This window comes from Chrysemys picta, chromosome 17 (assembly GCF_011386835.1).
Source record: "Chrysemys picta bellii isolate R12L10 chromosome 17, ASM1138683v2, whole genome shotgun sequence".
Lineage (NCBI taxonomy): Eukaryota > Metazoa > Chordata > Testudines > Emydidae > Chrysemys > Chrysemys picta.
The window spans coordinates 8034293-8052336 of NC_088807.1; the positions used below are offsets into that span (position 1 = coordinate 8034293).

An 18044-nucleotide genomic window follows, 5' to 3' on the forward strand; every position below is an offset into this window, starting at 1 on the left:
GGGTGGGGGGAGGGGGGTGCAGGGGATCGGGGGAAGAGCCCAGGGGTTGGTGAGTGTGTGTGCAGAGCTCAGGGGATTGGGTGCGGTGCCCAGGGGATCGGGGGCAGTGTGCAGGGGATTGTTGGGAAGAGCCCAGAGATTGTTGCGGGGGGTGCAGAACTCAGGGGTGGGGGGCAAAAACACAGGGGTTAGGGGGGCTGGGGCACAGAGCCCAGGGGATGGGGTGGGATGCAGAGCCCAGAGGGTGGGGTGCAGAGCCCAGGGGGTGGGGCGGGAGGAGCCAGGGCAGTGGTTCACCCTTCATATTGCAGCCCATCACCCAAAGCCTCACCCGGCCCCGGGGGAAGGGGATGATGAAGTGGGAATTTTCTGTGTTATTTTTACGACTCCTGTGTGTGCCTCAGGTTCTCGCTGTGGTTTGTGTCACTACGCAGCAGGGACATGGGGGTTAACGCTGCTGTTGGAGCCGAGCAGAAGCGAGGCTCCTCGCTGGCTAGGTATCGTGACTGGGTCGCTAAAGAACAGAAACCGACCCAGATCAGCAGAGGGTCCAGAGACCAAGGGAAGCCCCAGTGCTGATCACGGGACACTCGTGTCTCCCTGGCCTGCTGTGAAGTCAGTAGCAGGGGCGGCAGGTTTGTATAATTTTTGGTGGTGCCCAGAACAAGTCTAAGTCCAGGTCCCCCATTCCCCCCCCCCCCACGCACTCACACCTGCCTTGTAAGCCAATATACAGTAACTCCTCACTTGAAGTCGTCCCGGTTAACGTTGTTTTGTTGTTACGTTGCTGATCAGTTAGAGCAGTGGGCTCTCAAACTTTTTTTTCCGCAGACCACTTGAAAATTGCGGAGGGTCTTGGCAGACCACTTACTGATCTTTCCAAATGTTGTACGTACTGTTAGCTAACTATTGTAAAGCACTTTGGATAAAAGCGCTATATAAAAAACCCCTAAATAATAATTAACTTTTTTCGTTCTACACATAAAAGCACACAACTCATATTTTAATATCAGTAGTCTTAACCTTTCTAATGTAATGGATGTGCCCTCCCTCCCCTGCCACAGTAGCCCCCAACTGGGACTGGGAAGAAAGGGGTTCTCTCCCTCTCCCCCACAGTAGCAACCTCTGAGCTCTGGCTGGAAAGTAGGGGGGTCTCTCCCCTGCCACAGCAGCCACAGAGCTGAAGCTGGGAAAGACGGAGGGGGGTCTCCACCCGGCAACCGCAGCCCTGAGCCTCTTTCTCTGGCCGCCGTAGCCCTGCACTTCCCAAATTCCCCCCACCCCCTCTTCTCACACCACGGCCCCTCCTACCTACTCCCTCTTCCCCCCAAGGCCACCACCTCACCTTACATGTGCATCTTCTCCAGGGTCCAGGCACCTAATTAGAGGAGCCACGCCTGCGCAGCTCCACTAATTAGGTGGGTAGCCCTTAATTCTCTCATGCGCGGCCGCCCAGGAGTGCACCTTAGAGGGACCTATCCGCAGACCACCTGAATGGAGCTCGCATACCAGTGGTGGTCCGTGGACCACAGTTAGAGAACCTCTGAATTAGAGAACATGATTTTTTAAGGTTGCCTAGTGCTCCCTTATAGTGTTGTTTGGCTGCCGCTTGCTTTGTCCACTGCTTGCGGGAAGAGCGGGAAGAAGGGTGGGGGCTTGGAACTAGGGTGGGCTGACAGCCCCTCTAAGTTCCCTGTGTGGCTGCCGCCTGGCAGACTGTAATTTGCTGGGCAGTTCAGGTGTCCCTCCCACCCACTGCCCTGTGCTGTTCCTGCCCCCTGCCTTGGAGCTGCTCTGGGAGCCTCCTGCTTACTATGCAGGTAGGGTGACCAGATGTCCCAATTTTATAGGGACAGTCCTGATTTTTGGTCTTTTTCATATGTAGGCTCCTATTACCCCCCACCCCCTGTCCTGATTTTTCACACTTGCTGTCTGGTCACCCTATGTGCGGGGGGGGGAGGGGGAAGAGGGGTGCTGTTGTCAGGGTGTCCCCCTCCCCCGTTCCTGCCCCACATCTCACGGGGGGAACGACACGACAGGGCTCAGAATGGAGGGAGCTTGCTGGCAGCAGCTACTATCTCTAAGTCTCTCTCTCACACACAGGGTGTGTGTCTCTGTCTCTCTCTCCCATGCTGTCTCCACCCTGCCCTCCCTCCATTCGTGCTGCCTTCTAAGTGAGGCTGCATTAACAACAATGGGTTAACCCTTGAGGGCTCAGCCGAGTGCTAGTTCAGCATTTAGCAGTAAGGCATTCCCTGGGAAATAGACCACCCTCTGACTCCTCCACCTCAACCAAGCTTCACAATCATCATTGCTGTGTACCGTATTAATTGTTTGTTTAAAACTTATACTGTGTATATATATATAAAATATAGTCTTTTGTCTGGCAAAAAAAAAAATTCCTGGAACCTAACCCCCAATTTACATTAATTCTTATAGGGAAATTGGGTTCGCTTAACATTGTTTCACTTAAAGTAGCATTTTTCAGGAACAGAACTACAACGTTAAGTGGGGAGTTACTGTATATTTTTTTAAATAATGTAAAAATGTGAGGGCTCTGGGGTGGGGCTGGTGATGAGGGGTTTGGGTTGTGGGAGGGGCTCAGGCAGAGGGCTGGGGTGCAGGGGTGAGGACTGTGGCTGAGGGGTTTGGGGTGTGGGAGGGGGCTCAGGGCTAGGTCAGAGGGTTGGGGTGAGGGCTCTGGGGTGGGTGTGGGGATGAGGGGTTTGCGGTGTGGGAGGGGCTCAGGCAGAGGGCTAGGGTGCAGGGGTGAGGGCTGTGGCTGAGGGGTTTGGGGTGTGGGAGGGGGCTCAGGGATAGGTCAGAGGGTTGAGGTTCAGGGGTGAGGGCAGGGCTGGGGATGAGGAGTTTGGGGTGCAGACAGGCTGCCCCGGGGCAAGGGCCAGAGAGAAGGATTCCCCCCAGCCCCCTCCCCACAGGCAGCAGCGAGCTACGGGGGAGCCCCCCCCCCCACTTCCCTGCTGCACCACACTCACCTCACACCACTGTCACTGCATGTGCTCCCAGGGCCCTTCTCAGACACAGGAAGCCCCCTCGCCTCCCCTGCGGTGGGTGCTGGGAGGGGGCTGCCATCACATGTGCACCTCCTCCCCTGCTGCTGCCCCTCACTCTAGCCTCACTGGGGGTGGGGGGTGGGGCTGCCCCTTGTCCAGCGTGGGGCAGGAGCGGTGACTGTGGGCGGGGGGGGGCTCCTGTGCTGGTGGAGGGTCCCATTGGAAAATGAAAGGGTCTGAGGGGGAAGGGCAGGCTCAGGGTGAACCTGCCCTGGCAGTAGTGAATGGGGGGCACTAGGACCCTGCGGCAGCAGTTAATGAAGGGAGGCAGCATGGAGCTGCAGGGGAGAGTTGCTCTGTGCCAGGACCCTGGAAGTAGGGTTACCATACGTCCTCTTTTTCCCGGACATGTCCGGCTTTTCGGCACTCAAACCCCCGTCCGGGGGGAATTGCCAAAAAGCCGAACATGTCCGGGAAAATGCCGGCCAGGCACTTCCCCTCCCGCGGCGGCTCTGCTCCTCCCCTGACTCTTCGGCTCTGTTTAAGAGCCGAGCTGCCCGAGCGCTATGAGCTTCAGGCAGCCTCCTTGCCTCCGGACCCCAGCCGCCGGCCGGGCACTTCCCCTCCCGGGCTCCGGCGGCACAGGGTCCGGAGGCACGGGGGCTGCCTGAAGCCGGTAGCACTCGGGCAGCCCGGCTCTTAAACAGAGCCAAAGAGTCAGGGGAGGAGGAGAGCCTCCGGCCGCAGCGGCTCTGCTCCTCCCCGACTCTTCGGCTCTGTTTAAGAGCTGAGCGCTACTGGCTTCGGGCAGCCCCCATGCCTCCAGACCCTGCGCCGCCGGAGCCCGGGAGGGGAAGTGCCCGGCTGGGGGCGCAGGGTCCGGAGGCATGGGGGCTGCCCGAAGCCCAAGCGCTACCGGCTTCACGGTTTGCCGGGCAGCCTCCAGACCCTGTGCCCCCAGCTGGGCGCTTCCCCTCCCGGGCTCCAGCTGCACTGGGGAAGCGCCGGCCAGGGGCACAGAGTCTGGGGGCTGCCCGGCAAACCGTGAAGCCGGTAGCGCTTGGGCAGCCCTTTCCACGTGGCTGGGAGTGGGAGGGAGGAGGGGGCAGAGTTAGGGCGGGGAAGGGGGTGGGGAAATGGGCGGGGCCAGGGCCCGTGGAGGGTCCTCTTTTTTTTATTTGTTAGATATGGTAACCCTACTGGAAGGCGCCGGGGGCAGCAAGTGGGGGTGGGGGGATATTCAGGGAAGGCGTGTGGGGGCAGCAGGAGGGGCTGGGGGAGAGACCCGGCCCCAAACATTGGTGGAGCCGGGCCCCCGGGCCCTGAATATTGCTGGAGCCCGGGCACCATGAGCCCATATATCTCGCCGCCTATGCTCAGCAGGGCCCTGCCTGGTGCCTTTGGCGAGAAGAGCTGCCTTTGGCGAGAAGCTCCGGGCTCACCTGCAGGGCCGGCTTTAGCAAGAGCAGGGCCCGATTCCTGGGGGCGGGGCTTGCAGCAAGCCCCACCCCCAGGAATCAAGGCGCACTCCGGCCGTGTTCACCGGGCTTGGGTCCGGCCCAGAGCCCCTTGGCGGCCGTACCCGAGCTGCGCCGCGGGGGCCGGGCCGGGCTGGGGGGGTCGGACCCGAAGCCGCGCCGCGGGGGCCGGGCCGGGGGGGCCGGAGCCGAAGCCACGCCGCGGGGGCCGGACCGGGGGCTGGAGCCAAAGCCGCACCGCGGGGGCCGGGCCGGGGGGCCAGAGCCGAAGCCGCGCCGCGGGGGCCGGGCCGGGGGGCCGGAGCCGAATCCACGCAGTGGATTGCGCCAGAGCTGCGCCGCAGGCCGGCGCACTCAGCCAGAACTGGGGCCGGATTAGGCCGTGCCTTCCCGGAGCCCTTCTCGCGCCCCCCACCACCCTGGGTTATCTGGTGCTGCCTGCCCGCCCCTGCTTCTTTTCAGACTTTCCGTGAACCTCTGATTCGCGGGAAGCAGGGGAGGGGGAGGAGCAGGGGGCGGAGCATTCAGGGGAGGGGAGGAGGGGGAAGTGAGCTGGGGACAGGGTGGAGAGCTGCAGCGCGGGGCCCTCTTATCGCGGGGCCCAATTCAGCCGAATCGGCTGAATCGGCCTAAAGCCGCCCCTGCTCACCTGGGATTGGAAAGGACACCGAGAGCTCAAGCCTGGACAGTGGCTTAGCTCTGCCTCTCCGTGCCAGCCCCGGGCTGCGGGATGCTGCAGCCAGGTGACTATTAGCCCTGCTCTCTATGCCAAGACTGCTGGTGCGGCTGGGAAGGCTCCCTCGGCCAGGTGCCCTGGAGGGGCCCAGTACAAGCCTCCCGCAGGTTGGGCTGGGCTCACTGCAGGGCGCCGTGGGGAGAGACGGGGCTGCTGGTGCTGAGGGCACGGCCCTGCCCCTGGGGACGGGTACGGAGGCCTCAGGGCCCAGCACATTAAAGGGGTCACTCCCAGGAGACTGGTGACCTAGACCAGACTGGACTGCACTGGAGGGGGGGGGGGGCAGTGCAGGCTGGGGGTGTCTCTCTCTCAGTGATGACTCAAACAGGAGAGCTGGGTCTGAAAGCTTCCCAGCCTGATCCCTGCACCACCCACAATGACGTGATGGATACAAGTTACCTGTGCACACAACACTAGCATCTTCTCCGTGGGTACAGTTACTGTCTCCCCAAGGCCGAGCCCTGCAATCGGAGAGGGCAACTTCTGTCCCTCTGCAGTTGACGTCAGCCAGCCAAATACGGTCAGATCCTCGCCCAAATTGAGCCCCTCCTGGGGCTGATAACGCCGTCCCACAGCCCAGCTGCCTGCACACCTGTAAGTCCCAGCTGTAATCACACACGGTTCCCCACTGCTGGTTGTGAAGCACCTCGACCCTCCCAGCGCAGTGATTCGGGCCGTTCGCCAGTCGGATCTGAGCCACTTCTGAGATGCCAGCGTCTGCAAACGCCCAAGGGAAGAAACACTCAGGGAGGTTCCTGTGCATCTGATCACTAGTGATTCTAGTGAAAAAACTGTTACCTACCTCTCGTAACTGTTGTTTTTCGAGATGTGTTGCTCATGTGCATTCCAATAGGTACAAAAACAACAAGGAGTCTGGTGGCTCCTTAAAGACTAACAGATTTATTTGGGTATAAGCTTTCATGAGTTTAAAAAACATCCAGAAGTGAGGTTTTTACCCACGAAAGCCCAAATAAATCTGTTAGTCTTTAAGGTGCCACCAGATTCTTTGTTGTTTTTGTAGATACAGACTAACACGGCTACCCCCTGATACTTGATTCCAATAGGTGACTCCCAAGCAGTTTCCCTGGGGGAGGGGTTGGAGTTCACCTGGTTGAGGAATGCAGGATTGCTCTTCCACAGGCTGCATCGTCCTCTGCCTGTTGGGTAATGGTGTAGTGTGATGTGAAGGTGTGGACAGAGGACCACATTGCTGCCTTGCATATTTCCTGGATAGGGACCTGCGCCAGGAATGCTGTGGCTGATGCCTGCGCTCTCATAGAGTGCACCCTAAGTGAAGGGGTTGGAATTTTAGTCAGGTCGTAGCAAGTCCTGATACAGGACGTGATCCATGATGAAATGCGCTGGGATGAGATCGGAAGCCCCTTCATCCTTTCTGCGATTGCAATAAAGAGCTGTGGTGACTTATGAAATGGCTTTCTGCGCTCAGTATAGAATGCTGGGGCACACCTGACGTCCAGAGAATGGAACATGGACCCTCTGTTACTGAGATGTGGCTTAGGGAAGAACACAGGTAAAAATATGTCCTGGTTCACATGAAACTGGGCGACTACTTTTGGCAGAACACGGGGTGAGGGCGTAGCTGCACCTTGTCTTTATAAAAGACTGTATTATAGTGGGGCTCGGAAGTCAGCGCTCTGAGCTCGGATACCCTTCTGGCCGAGGTTATGGCCACCAGAAAGGCCACCTTCCAGGAAAGGTAGGACAGAGGGCAGGTCGCCAAGGGGTCGAAAGGGGGCCCCATGAGCGTGGACAGGACCAGGTTGAGATCCCAATGGGGAACGGGCCGTTGTACCTGGGGATAAAGTCTGTCCAAGCCCTGGAGACACCAGCCCACCATGGGATTGCTGAAGACTGACCTACAGCTGCCTGCAGGTGGAAGGCCGAAATGGCAGCCAGGTGTATCCTGAGAGATGATATTGCCAACCCCTGCTGCTGGAGGTATAACAGGTAGTCCAAAACCAGGGGAATTGGCGCTGGCTGCGGTTCAGTGCTCCTCTGCAGAGACCAGATGCAAAAGTACTTCCACTTTGCCAGGAACGTGTCATGAGTGAAGGGTTTCCTACTTCCCAGCAGGACCTCCCTCACTGGGTCCCAACACTGAAGCTCATGAGGGTTCAGCCATGGAATTTCCATGCCATGAGGTAGAGGAACTCCAGGTTGGGGTGTTGTAGGTGGCTGTGGTCCTATGTGATGAGGCTCAGGCACACAGGAAGGGCTACTGGTCATATCCACTAGAGGTTCATCAGCAGGGTGAACCAGTGCTGGCGGGGCCATGCTGGTGCTATGCGGATAAAGGAAGCCCTGTCCTAGCAAGTCTTGAGGAGGACTCTGTGTATGAGAGGGAAGGGCGGGAACGTGTACAGCAGGTGACTTGTCCATGAAAGGTGAAAGGCGTCCGCGATGGAGCCTGGGCTGTGGTTCAGGAAAGAGCAGAACCGCTGGCACTTCCTGTTGCTCCGCGTCGCGTAGAGGTCTATGTGCGGAAAGCCCCACCTCTGGAAAATCGAGTGCGCGATGTCCGGCCTGAGGAGACTATGAAACGAGCGGCTGAGGTGATCAGCTAGCTCGTTTTGCGCTCCCGGAAGGTGCGATGCCTCTAGGTGTATCGATTGAGCCATGCAAAAGTCCCACAGCTCGAGGGCTTCCTGGCACAGAGGAGAGGAACAAGCACTTCCCTGGTTTTTTATATACAACATTGCTGCAGTGTTGTCCGTCAGCACCGACACACATGCGTCCTGAAGGCGGGCCTGGAACGCTTGACATGCCAGACGAACCATCCTCAGCTCCCTTACACTGATGTGCAGCGATAGTTCTGTGTGGGACCATAGGACTTGGGTTCTAATATTGCCCAGGGGCGCTCCCCAACTGAGCGCCGAGACGTCTGTGACTAGCGATAACGTAGGATGGGGTTTGGCAAAGGGTACTCTCGCTGCAGCCACCAGTGGAGAGACTCGAGAATGCAAAGGGGGAGGGTAACTATCCGGTCCAGTGGGTCCCTGCCCGGCCTGTGTACCCGCGCCAACCACGCCTGGAGGGGCCGAAGGTGCAACCTGGGGTGTGCTGGACCACGTACGTGCAGGCCGCCGTATGCCCAACACTTTCATGCAATTTCTGGCCGTGGTTATGGGGAATTGGCGAAGGTTTTTGATAATGTCCGTGAGGTGCTTGGACACGCAGCTCGGGCAGGAACGTCCTGGCCTGTGTGGAGTCCACGAGAGCGCCTATGAATTCTATTCTCTACATCGGGGCTAGTGTGGATTTGGGCACATTCAATATGAGGCCCAGCCTGCGGAAGGTGGCCCGAGCCAGAGACACATGCTCTGCCGCCTGTGCTTGTGACTCGGCCTTGATGAGCCAGTCGTCCAGATATGGGAATACTTGCACCTGACGTTTGCGGAGGAAGACTGCCACGACTGATACCAGTCAGCTCTGTGTTCTTGGGGAACCAGGGTGCAGTATCCAGCCTGTCTGACTCATGAAAAATACCTCCCTACCAGCCTCTGCTTAAACCAAAACCCATCAGAGAAAAGACTTGCAGAGAGCTGTGAAGGGCGTTGGCCTCTCCTGACAAGGGTGACAAGATTAAGACATCTCCATTAGCATACAGAATGAAGAACAGAGACAACTCCCCAAGCCTCATCTGCATGAGAGATGGGACAGGGAGACATCTCAATTTGCATACAGAATGGAGAACAGAGAACCACACTGAACTCTGGGACCAGAAAAACAGGGATGCACTGCATCATGGGAATCTCTGCTCCAGATGTTAATGAACCCACGCCTGCACACACCCAGCTCAGCAGTTATCAGACCAATTCTAGTAATGAATCCTTGATTGACATCCAAAATACTGAAGCAGCCTAGTTGCATTGGGAGCTCCCTGGAAGAAAACCCCACCCATAGCCAAGAGTGATCAGCTCCTATTGTCTAGCCTAAAGAAAACCTATGAGTCATCAGTTTACCTATAAACAAATCTAGTGTTCTCCCTTGAACCATTGTATTTTCTCTACAAAAATCCCTACTCACCCAAGCTTTGCATCAGTTCCACTGGGCCTCCATCTCCTGACTGATCATGCGGGGCGCTCTGCCTGTCTCCTGCCCTCGGGAGCCTGAGCTACCGCCATGACCTGGGAACCCCGACCAGTTCAAGCTTGAGGGAGCAGTGAGATCCCCTTCTTTCTCTCTCTCTTTGTTTTCCTCTCTACCTTAAATATTAACCTTTAATCATGTATGTTATGTTGGTTTAGCTCCTTGTGTAGTGATCACTAGAATTCAATAAATAACTTGTATGGTTAAGCTGGGTGCTTCTCTCTCTCTTGCTGAACTTTACTCGTTTGTGTTCTTAGCTTCCCCCATTCACTCTACAGCGACACTTCTTTTACCTAAGCTAAAGATCCCTGCAGCGCCCAAATCCTGTGGGGTTTGCTCATCAAGTAGGTTACTGCCAGTACAATTGTGATGTGAGAGTGGGAATACGGATGTGCTGAATCTGGGACGCATAAGGGTAACAGCTTGAAAGTGCTGCTTGACCCAGTCCATGGAGCTCAGGGGCATATAAGGGGATGCAGCTTGAAAGTGCTGCTTCCTCCAGCCCAGTGAGTCCAGAGACATATAAGGGGTCAGTTTGAAAGTGCTGATTGACCCGGTCCACTCAGACTTGCTCTGTTAATGTATGTGTGGGGGTGGGTGTTCATCCAGTTCTGGGTCTGGAGGAACCCAGCCCTGGGGAATCTAGGTCCTGCAGGATAGCTCCATTGGAAGGGGACTCGCAGAAGGGAGAAGTAGAGTTCCATATGAAAACACAAGTGACACAAGCAGTACATTGATAGAATTACAGACGCCCCCGAAGAATAACCCGAATAGATGAGCATACCCCAAAGTAACGGACAAATCTGGTAACACAACTGCCATACACTTTGTGACTACCTGGCGGGCCGCCGAGAGCCCAAATGGGAGCACCCTGAACTGGTAGTGCTGGCCACTGACCACAAAACGAAGGAAACGTCTGTGGGCCGGGATAATGGAGATATGAAAGTACGCATCTTTCAAGTTGAGGGCGGCGTACCAGTCCCCTGAATGCAGGGAAGGAATGGTGGTGGCCAGAGAGACCATGTGAAACTTCACTTTCCTCATGAATGTGTTGAAGTCTTGCAGATTCAGGATAGGCCGGCGGGGGAGTAGAACCCCTTGCCCCTGAACTCCTGAGGAACCGCCTGTATTGCCCATAGAGCGAGGAGTGATTGCACCTCTTGCAAGAGGAGTTGTTTGTGAGAAGGTCCCTGAAGAGGAACGGGGAAGGGGGGGTGGGAGAGTGGGAGGGAACAGAATTGGATAGAATATCCCATCCCTACCGTGCTCAGGACCCAGTGATCTCACATGATCTTGGACCAAGCACGGCAGAAGCGGGAGAATCGATTCATAAAGGGAGGATAAGGATCTGAGTTCGATACTGATGCTCCGTCCTCGGGTGCATCTTCAAAAGTTTGGCTTTGGGCCTGGGGGCTGTTTGGCCAAACCCTGGCCTTGGCCTGAGGAGGACTGTGGTGGGCGCCTCCTATTATTCCTGTCCCGTCTCCTGGATGAGTCTCACCTCAGAGGTCCAGAGTAGAAGTGAGACGGGGGCTGAGGCTTAAATGACTTTCTTTGGGGTGCAGGGATGTGGACACCCAAAGACTTTAAAGTCACCCGCGATTCCTTAAGGCTGTGCAGGCGAGAGTCTGTATTTTGGGCAAACAGGCCTGCACGGTCAAAGGGGAGGTCCTGGATCGTGTTCTGGACCTCAGGTGGTATCCCCGACACCTGCAGCCACACATTGTGTCTCCTTGTAATGGCAGTGGCCACAGTACAAGTCGTCAAGTCTGCCACTTCTAACGCGGCCTGGAGGGAGGTTCTCAAGACCACTCTGCCCTCCTCGAGGGGAGCGCTAAACTCCTTGTATGAGTCAGCAAGAAGCAACTCCTGGTATTTTGGTAACGAGCTCCAGGAATTGAAAGCATAGTGGTTGAGTACCACTTGCTGGTTGGCCACTCGAAGCTAGAGTCCCGTGGTCAAGTAGGCCTTCGGCCAAAAAGGTCCAGCTTCTTAGCACCCCGTGACTTTGGGGCGGGACCCGGCTGCCCCTATCGCTCCTTATGATTTGCCGCATGAAGCTCCAGAGTACCCGGTTGGGGTGCGTGAAAAGGTGTTCGTACCCTTTCTGCGGCACAAAATAGCATCTCTCCACCCATTTAGCAGTGGGTGGTATTGAGGCCGGAGTCTGCCAGAGCACCCTAGGAGTGTTCTGGATCATTCTTATCAGGGGCAAGGCCACCCGAGATGGACCCTCCAGGGCAAGGATGTTCACCATCGGGTCCGACTCCTCTGTAACCTCCTCTGCCCGGAGATTCAGGTTTAGGGCCATCCTCCTGTGAAGGTCCTGGTGTCCCCTGGTGTCTGTCATCCGGCGAGGAGGAGGAGGAGGCCTGTGGGACCAGGTCTTCCTGCCTTTCTGTATCTCTGCAGGCTGGGTCGGGTGCCTTGGTCCCCCTGTAACTGGAGGTGGCTCCAGTACAACTGGTGGCACTGGCTCTGGTGCTGGGCCTGAGCATGACGGCCCAGAGTCCCTGTCTCGTGCGGGCTCCTCAGGAGCCCTGGGGGTGAGGCGAGCCACTGACACTGCTGGGGGCCTGACCCAGAGTCTGATGATCGGTCCAAGGAGTCCAAAAGGGCCATTGTACCTGGCCCTGCCACTGGGGTGGCCAGGAGACCGCCGGTGCCGATGAGTCCACGGCTCTGGAGTGCCAGTAGCGGGAGCGGTACTGGCTGCGTCAAGAGACAGAAGACTCAGCCTCTGACTCGGATGAGTACTCGGTGCCCGACCACGAGGGAGTGGAGCGCGACGGTTCCGGGGAGCGGTACCGTGGCGATGGTGAGCGGTGCCGTAACATTATGGGCTTGTCGCGATGATGAACCAGGGGCGGTGCTGCCATCAGTGCCACAACTGGTGCCGGAGCCATATGCAGTGCCTCCATAGAGGCTGCAGCCGGTGCCATCGTCAGTGCTGCTGATGGTGCCTGAGCTTGTGGTGCCGGAGTTCGTACCTGCAAGGCCGGGGACTGCACCATCATGGCAGTAGGTCCCACGCTGCCTCGTAGGTGTCTGGCATGGAGGGGAGGTCGAGCTCTTCCTTCAAATCTTCCTGAGTCGGGGAGTCCACCAGCACCAGACTCGCCGAGCCTCCGGTTGGGGCCAGAGTCAACGGCGCTGGGTCTTGAGGTTGAGACCGTGGGTGTCCCGCCACAGGATGCACCCCAGTGGAATCCTCTCGCGGCTTCTTGACGGGGAAACGAGCCCTGTCCGCCTTCTTTTTCTTAGGCAGCCCCGGGGACACTGAGCGGTGCCGCCTGGTAACACTGGCCTTACGAGCAGGGGAGCGGAGCCAGTGCTCCTTGCAGGAGTCCTTTCTCGGTGCCGGGACATCCTGCACCGAGGCCACGGCGCTGCGCACCGATGATGCCGGTGCCATTTCCGGTGCTGGCTGGGGCGAAGGGCCGACTCCATCAGGAGGAACTTTCAACGATAGTCCCGCTCTCTCTTAGTCCTGGGTCTAAAACTCCTGCAAATTGGGCCCTTGTCTGTCTGATACTGTCTCCTAAGCACTTGAGACAAGGAGCGTGCGGATCGCTTGTGGGCATAGGTTTGGCACACCTCTCGCACACCTTAAACCCCTGTGACCGAGGCATGCCCAGGTGCCTGGGGAAACTGGGGTGGGGGGAAAGCCCCCAAAGTCAGCCCACCTTACTAGAAACTAGGCAACATCGTTTTGTGGCAGCCCTGGGTCCAAGCTGGTAGTGAGTGGAAGTCGCAGCCATTGCAGTTCTCTGATGCCCAAAATGTGAAATGAGCTGCTGGGGTTAATTCCCCTCCGTGACAGGACAGGTGAACCGACACACATGCGCCCTGAAGGTGAGCCTGGAATGCTTGGCATGCCAGACGAACTGCCCTCAGCTCCCTTACATTGATGTGCAGCGATAGTTCTGTGTGGGACCATAGCCCTTGGGTTCTGATATTGCCCAGGTGCGCTCCCCAACCGAGCGCCGAGACGTCCGTGACAAGCGATAGCGTAGGATGGGGTTTGGCAAAGGGAACTCCCGCTGCAGCCGCCAGTGGAGAGACTCGAGAATGCAAGGGGGGAGGGTAACTATCCAGTGGCGTAGCCAGGTTTGCTGCCGAGGAGGAGCGGCGCGAAAAAACGCGCATGTCTTTTGGCGGCATTTCGAAAGACAGAGTGGGGGCATTTCGGCGGCCTTGCGCATGCACCGAAATGCCGCAAAAAGATGGAGTGACGCATGCGCAAGGCCACCAAAAAACGGAGCACCACGCCACCGAAATCACAGATGAATGGAAAAGGCGCCACTTGGGGAATTCTGGGCTCGGGGGAGCAGGTGCTCCCCCTGCTCCCCCCCAACTATGCTACTGTAACTATTAACTATTAAATAACTAACTATTAACTATCTACAACTAAGAAAAGGGAACCACTAGGTAGGCACTTGCGAATGCAAGAGACTCAGCTGCTCCAACAACCGTCATTGGCCGTAAGAAGGAACTGAGCAGGCGGCGGGTCGGCAGGGACCTATATACATGAAGGCGCCACTCCAGGGGTCTCCACAGCCGACCCGACGGGTACCGCTAGGGGAAAAACCTTCCGACGATCGTGCATGCGGCACGGAGACCTATTGGAATGCACATGAGCAATCACTCAAAGAAGAACATAGCGCCTCCCACTGACAGGGGTTCACTCCCTGTCAATTAATCGCAGTTAACTCAAAAAATAAATCGTGATTAAAAAATTAAATTGCAGTTTTAATCGCACTGTTAAACAATAGAATACCAATTGAAACGTATTAACTATTTTGGATGTTTTTTTATGTTTTCAAATATATTGATTTCAGTTACAACACAGAATACAATGTCTACAGTGCTCACTTTATATTATTACAGTTAAAATTGTTTTTTCCAGCATGTTGGGGCAATGGGGGGTGCTGGTAAATGAAAAATGCCGGTTAACTAAAAGGGAGGGAGTTTGGGTGTGGGAGGGGGCTTGGGGAAGGCATTTGGGGCGCGGGATGGAGGGTGGGGTGCTGGATCCGGGGGCACTCACCACGGGTGGCCCTAAGTGCTGCGCTGGGGCACTGGGCTCAGCACTGACTGCGAGGTGAGAGCGCCCCCCACTGAGCCCCCATCCCGCTCCCTGCAGCACAGGCCTGTAGAACTGGGTGGGGAAAATGGGGTCAGCACTGACACCATGGGAAGAGCGACACTTACTGTGACCCCGAACTGGCTCCCTGCAGTACAGGCCCTTAGCACCATGCTGGGGCACTGGGGTCAGCGCTGACTCAGACAGGAGAGCTGGGTCTGTGCTGAAAGCTTCCCAGCCCGATCCCTGCACCACCCTCAGTGACGTGATGGATGCAAGTTACCTGAGCACACAACACTGGCAGCTTCTCCGTGGGTACAGTCACTCTCTCCCCAAGACTGCACCCGGCAATCAGAGAGGGCAGCTTCTGTCCCTGTACAGTTGACGTCATCCAGCCAGATACGGTCTGACCCTCGCCCAAAGCGAGCCCCTCCTGGGGCTGATAACGCCGTCCCACAGCCCAGCTGCCTGCACACGACTCCGGCATCCTGTAAGTCCCAGCTGTCATCACACACGGTTCCCCACTGCTGGTTGTGAAGCACCTCGACCCTCCCAGCGCAGCGACTCCTGCTGTTCACCAGTCGGATCTGAGCCGGTTCTGAGATGTCTGAGTCTGCAAACACGCAAGGGAATAAACACCCAGGGAGATTCCTGTGCATCTGATCTCTCGTGTGGCTGGGTAATGTAGCAATCTGGCAATGCAGAAACCTGGCTTAGCCTGAACTTCTCAGTGTGCCTGTGGGGCAGCAATACAGACAGTCACACGTGGTGGAGGAGAGCCCCGTTAGAAGACTGGACCTTGAGGATGCAAAGTCACATGGCTGAACTAGCTAGAGGTGGGCAAGGTGGGAATGAGCTCTCCCCTGATAGCGAGTGATGAGCTGGGGAGGGGAAAACACTTCAGGACCAGACTATATTTACATGAACAAACCCTCTCTGCCTAGGTATCCAGCAGACAGCGCTGTGTTGGCTGGTGCTGGGTTACAAATCACTGTCGTACCTGAATGCAGAGGTAGCGAAATGATGTTGTCCTGATTGTGTGAGTAAAGGGCAGCAGAACTGTGCTTAGCCTGCCCTGACTGAGGGGGTCACCCACAACTGAACTGAACTGAACTAACTAACCAGGGGGCTCAGATACCAGACCCCCTATCAAGAGTGAGAGGGGGTGGAGATGGGTGTTCCTGCTGAGGGGTGTGGGCTCTGTGTAAGGGGTTTAGACATGGTTTAATCTGCCCCTCAGCACTCTTGAAAGATAGAGTTAATTAAGGCTCCATTAGGAGTCTTATTGGTTTAAGTGACCACTAGAGCCGAAATCACCTGCTGTGAGACAGTGTTTCTGCCCAGCCTGCTACATAAGAACATAAGAAAGGCCGTACTGGGTCAGACCAAAGGTCCATCTAGCTTAGTATCCTGTCTACCGACAGTGGCCAATGCCCGGTGCCCCAGAGGGAGTGAACCTAACAGGCAATGATCAAGTGATCTCTCTCCTGCCATCCATCTCCACCCTCTGACAAACAGAGGTTAGAGACACCATTCCTTACCCATCCTGGCTAATAGCCATTAATGGACTTCACCACCATTAATTTATCCAGTTCTCTTTTAAACTCTGTTATAGTCCTAGCCTTCACAACCTCCTCAGGTAAGGAGTTCCACAAGTTGACTGTGCGCTGCGTGAAGAAGAACTTCCTTTTATTTGTTTTAAACTTGCTGCCTATTAATTTCATTTGATGACCCCTAGTTCTTGTCTTATGGGAATAAGTAAACAACTTTTCCTTATCCACTTTCTCCACATCACTCATGATTTTATACACCTCTATCATATCCCCCCTTAGTCTCCTCTTTTCCAAGCTGAAGAGTCCTAGCCTCTTTAATCTCTCCTCATATGGGACCCGTTCCAAACCCTTAATCATTTTAGTTGCCCTTTGCTGAACCTTTTCTAGTGCCGGCATATCTTTTTTGAGATGAGGAGACCACATCTGTACGCAGTATTCGAGATGTGGGTGTACCATCGATTTACATAAGGGCAATAATATATTCTCAGTCTTATTCTCTATCCCCTTTTTAATGATTCCTAACATCCTGTTTGCTTTTTTGACCGCCTCTGCACACTGCGTGGACATTTTCAGAGAACTATCCACGATGACTCCAAGATCTTTTTCCTGACTTGTTGTAGCTAAATTAGCCCCCATCATATTGTATGTATAGTTGGGGTTATTTTTTCCAATGTGCATTACTTTACATTTATCCACATTAAATTTCATTTGCCATTTTGTTGCCCAATCACTTAGTTTTGTGAGATCTTTTTGAAGTTCTTCACAGTCTGCTTTGGTCTTAACTATCTTCAGCAGTTTAGTATCATCTGCAAACTTTGCGACCTCACTGTTTACCCCTTTCTCCAGATCATGTATGAATAAGTTGAATAGGATCGGTCCGAGGACTGACCCTTGGGGAACACCGCTAGTCACCCCTCTCCATTCTGAGAATTTGCCATTTATTCCTACCCTTTGTTCCCTGTCTTTTAACCAGTTCTCAATCCATGAAAGGACCTTCCCTTTTATCCCATGGCAGCTTAATTTACATAAGAGCCTTTGGTGAGGGACCTTGTCAAAGGCTTTCCGGAAATCTAAGTACACTATGTCCACTGGATCCCCCTTGTCCACATGTTTGTTGACCCCTTCAAAGAACTCTAATAAATTAGTAAGACACGATTTCCCTTTACAGAAACCATGTTGACTATTGCTCAACAGTTTATGTTTTTCTATGTGTCGGACAATTTTATTCTTAACTATTGTTTCGACCAATTTGCCCGGTACCGACATTAGACTTACCGGTCTGTAATTGCCGGGATCACCTCTAGAGCCCTTTTTAAATATTGGTGTTACATTAGCTAACTTCCAGTCTTTGGGTACAGAAGCTGATTTAAAGGATAGGTTACAAACCTTAGTTAACAGTTCCGCAACTTCACATTTGAGTTCTTTCAGAACTCTTGGGTGAGTGCCATCTGGTCCTGGTGACTTGTTACTGTTAAGTTTATCAATTAATTCCAAAACCTCCTCTCGTGACACTTCAATCCGTGACAGTTCCTCAGATTTGTCACCTACAAAAGCCAGCTCAGGTTTGGGAATCTCCCTAACATCCTCAGCCGTGAAGACTGAAGCAAAGAATCCATTTAGTTTCTCCGCAATGACTTTATCATCTTTAAGCGCTACTTTTGTATCTCGATCATCAAGGGGCCCCACTGGTTGTTTAGCAGGCTTCCTGCTTCTGATGTACTTAAAAAACATTCTGTTATTACCTTTGGAGTTTTTGGCTAGCCGTTCTTCAAACTCCTCTTTGGCTTTTCTTACTACATTCTTGCACTTAATTTGGCAGCGTTTATGCTCCTTTCTATTTGCCTCACTAGGATTTGACTTCCACTTTTTAAAGGAAGTCTTTTTATCTTTCACTGCTTCTTTTACATGGTTGTTAAGCCACGGTGGCTCTTTTTTAGTTCTTGTACTGTGTTTCTTAATTTGGGGTATACATTGAAGTTGGGCCTCTATTATGGCCTTTAATGTGTCTTTAAAAAGCACCCATGCAGCTTGCAGGGATTTCACTTTAGTGAAATCAGCACTGAGGTT

The 18044-nt window shown here is 54.9% G+C and overlaps 1 protein-coding gene across 11 annotated transcripts in view; it reads right to left on the minus strand.

Annotated features, from left to right (window-relative positions):
- LOC101937993 (deleted in malignant brain tumors 1 protein) overlaps positions 1–18044 on the minus strand; it is a 179975-nt gene that overhangs the window by 12259 nt on the left and 149672 nt on the right. For all 11 annotated transcript variants that reach the window (XM_065570737.1, XM_065570740.1, XM_065570736.1 and 8 more), the window contains 2 exons: positions 14708–15037; positions 5628–5945 (listed from right to left, as the gene is read on the minus strand). In XM_065570737.1, the coding sequence (XP_065426809.1) occupies positions 5628–5945; positions 14708–15037 (648 nt within the window). The remainder of the gene's footprint in view (positions 1–5627; positions 5946–14707; positions 15038–18044) is intronic.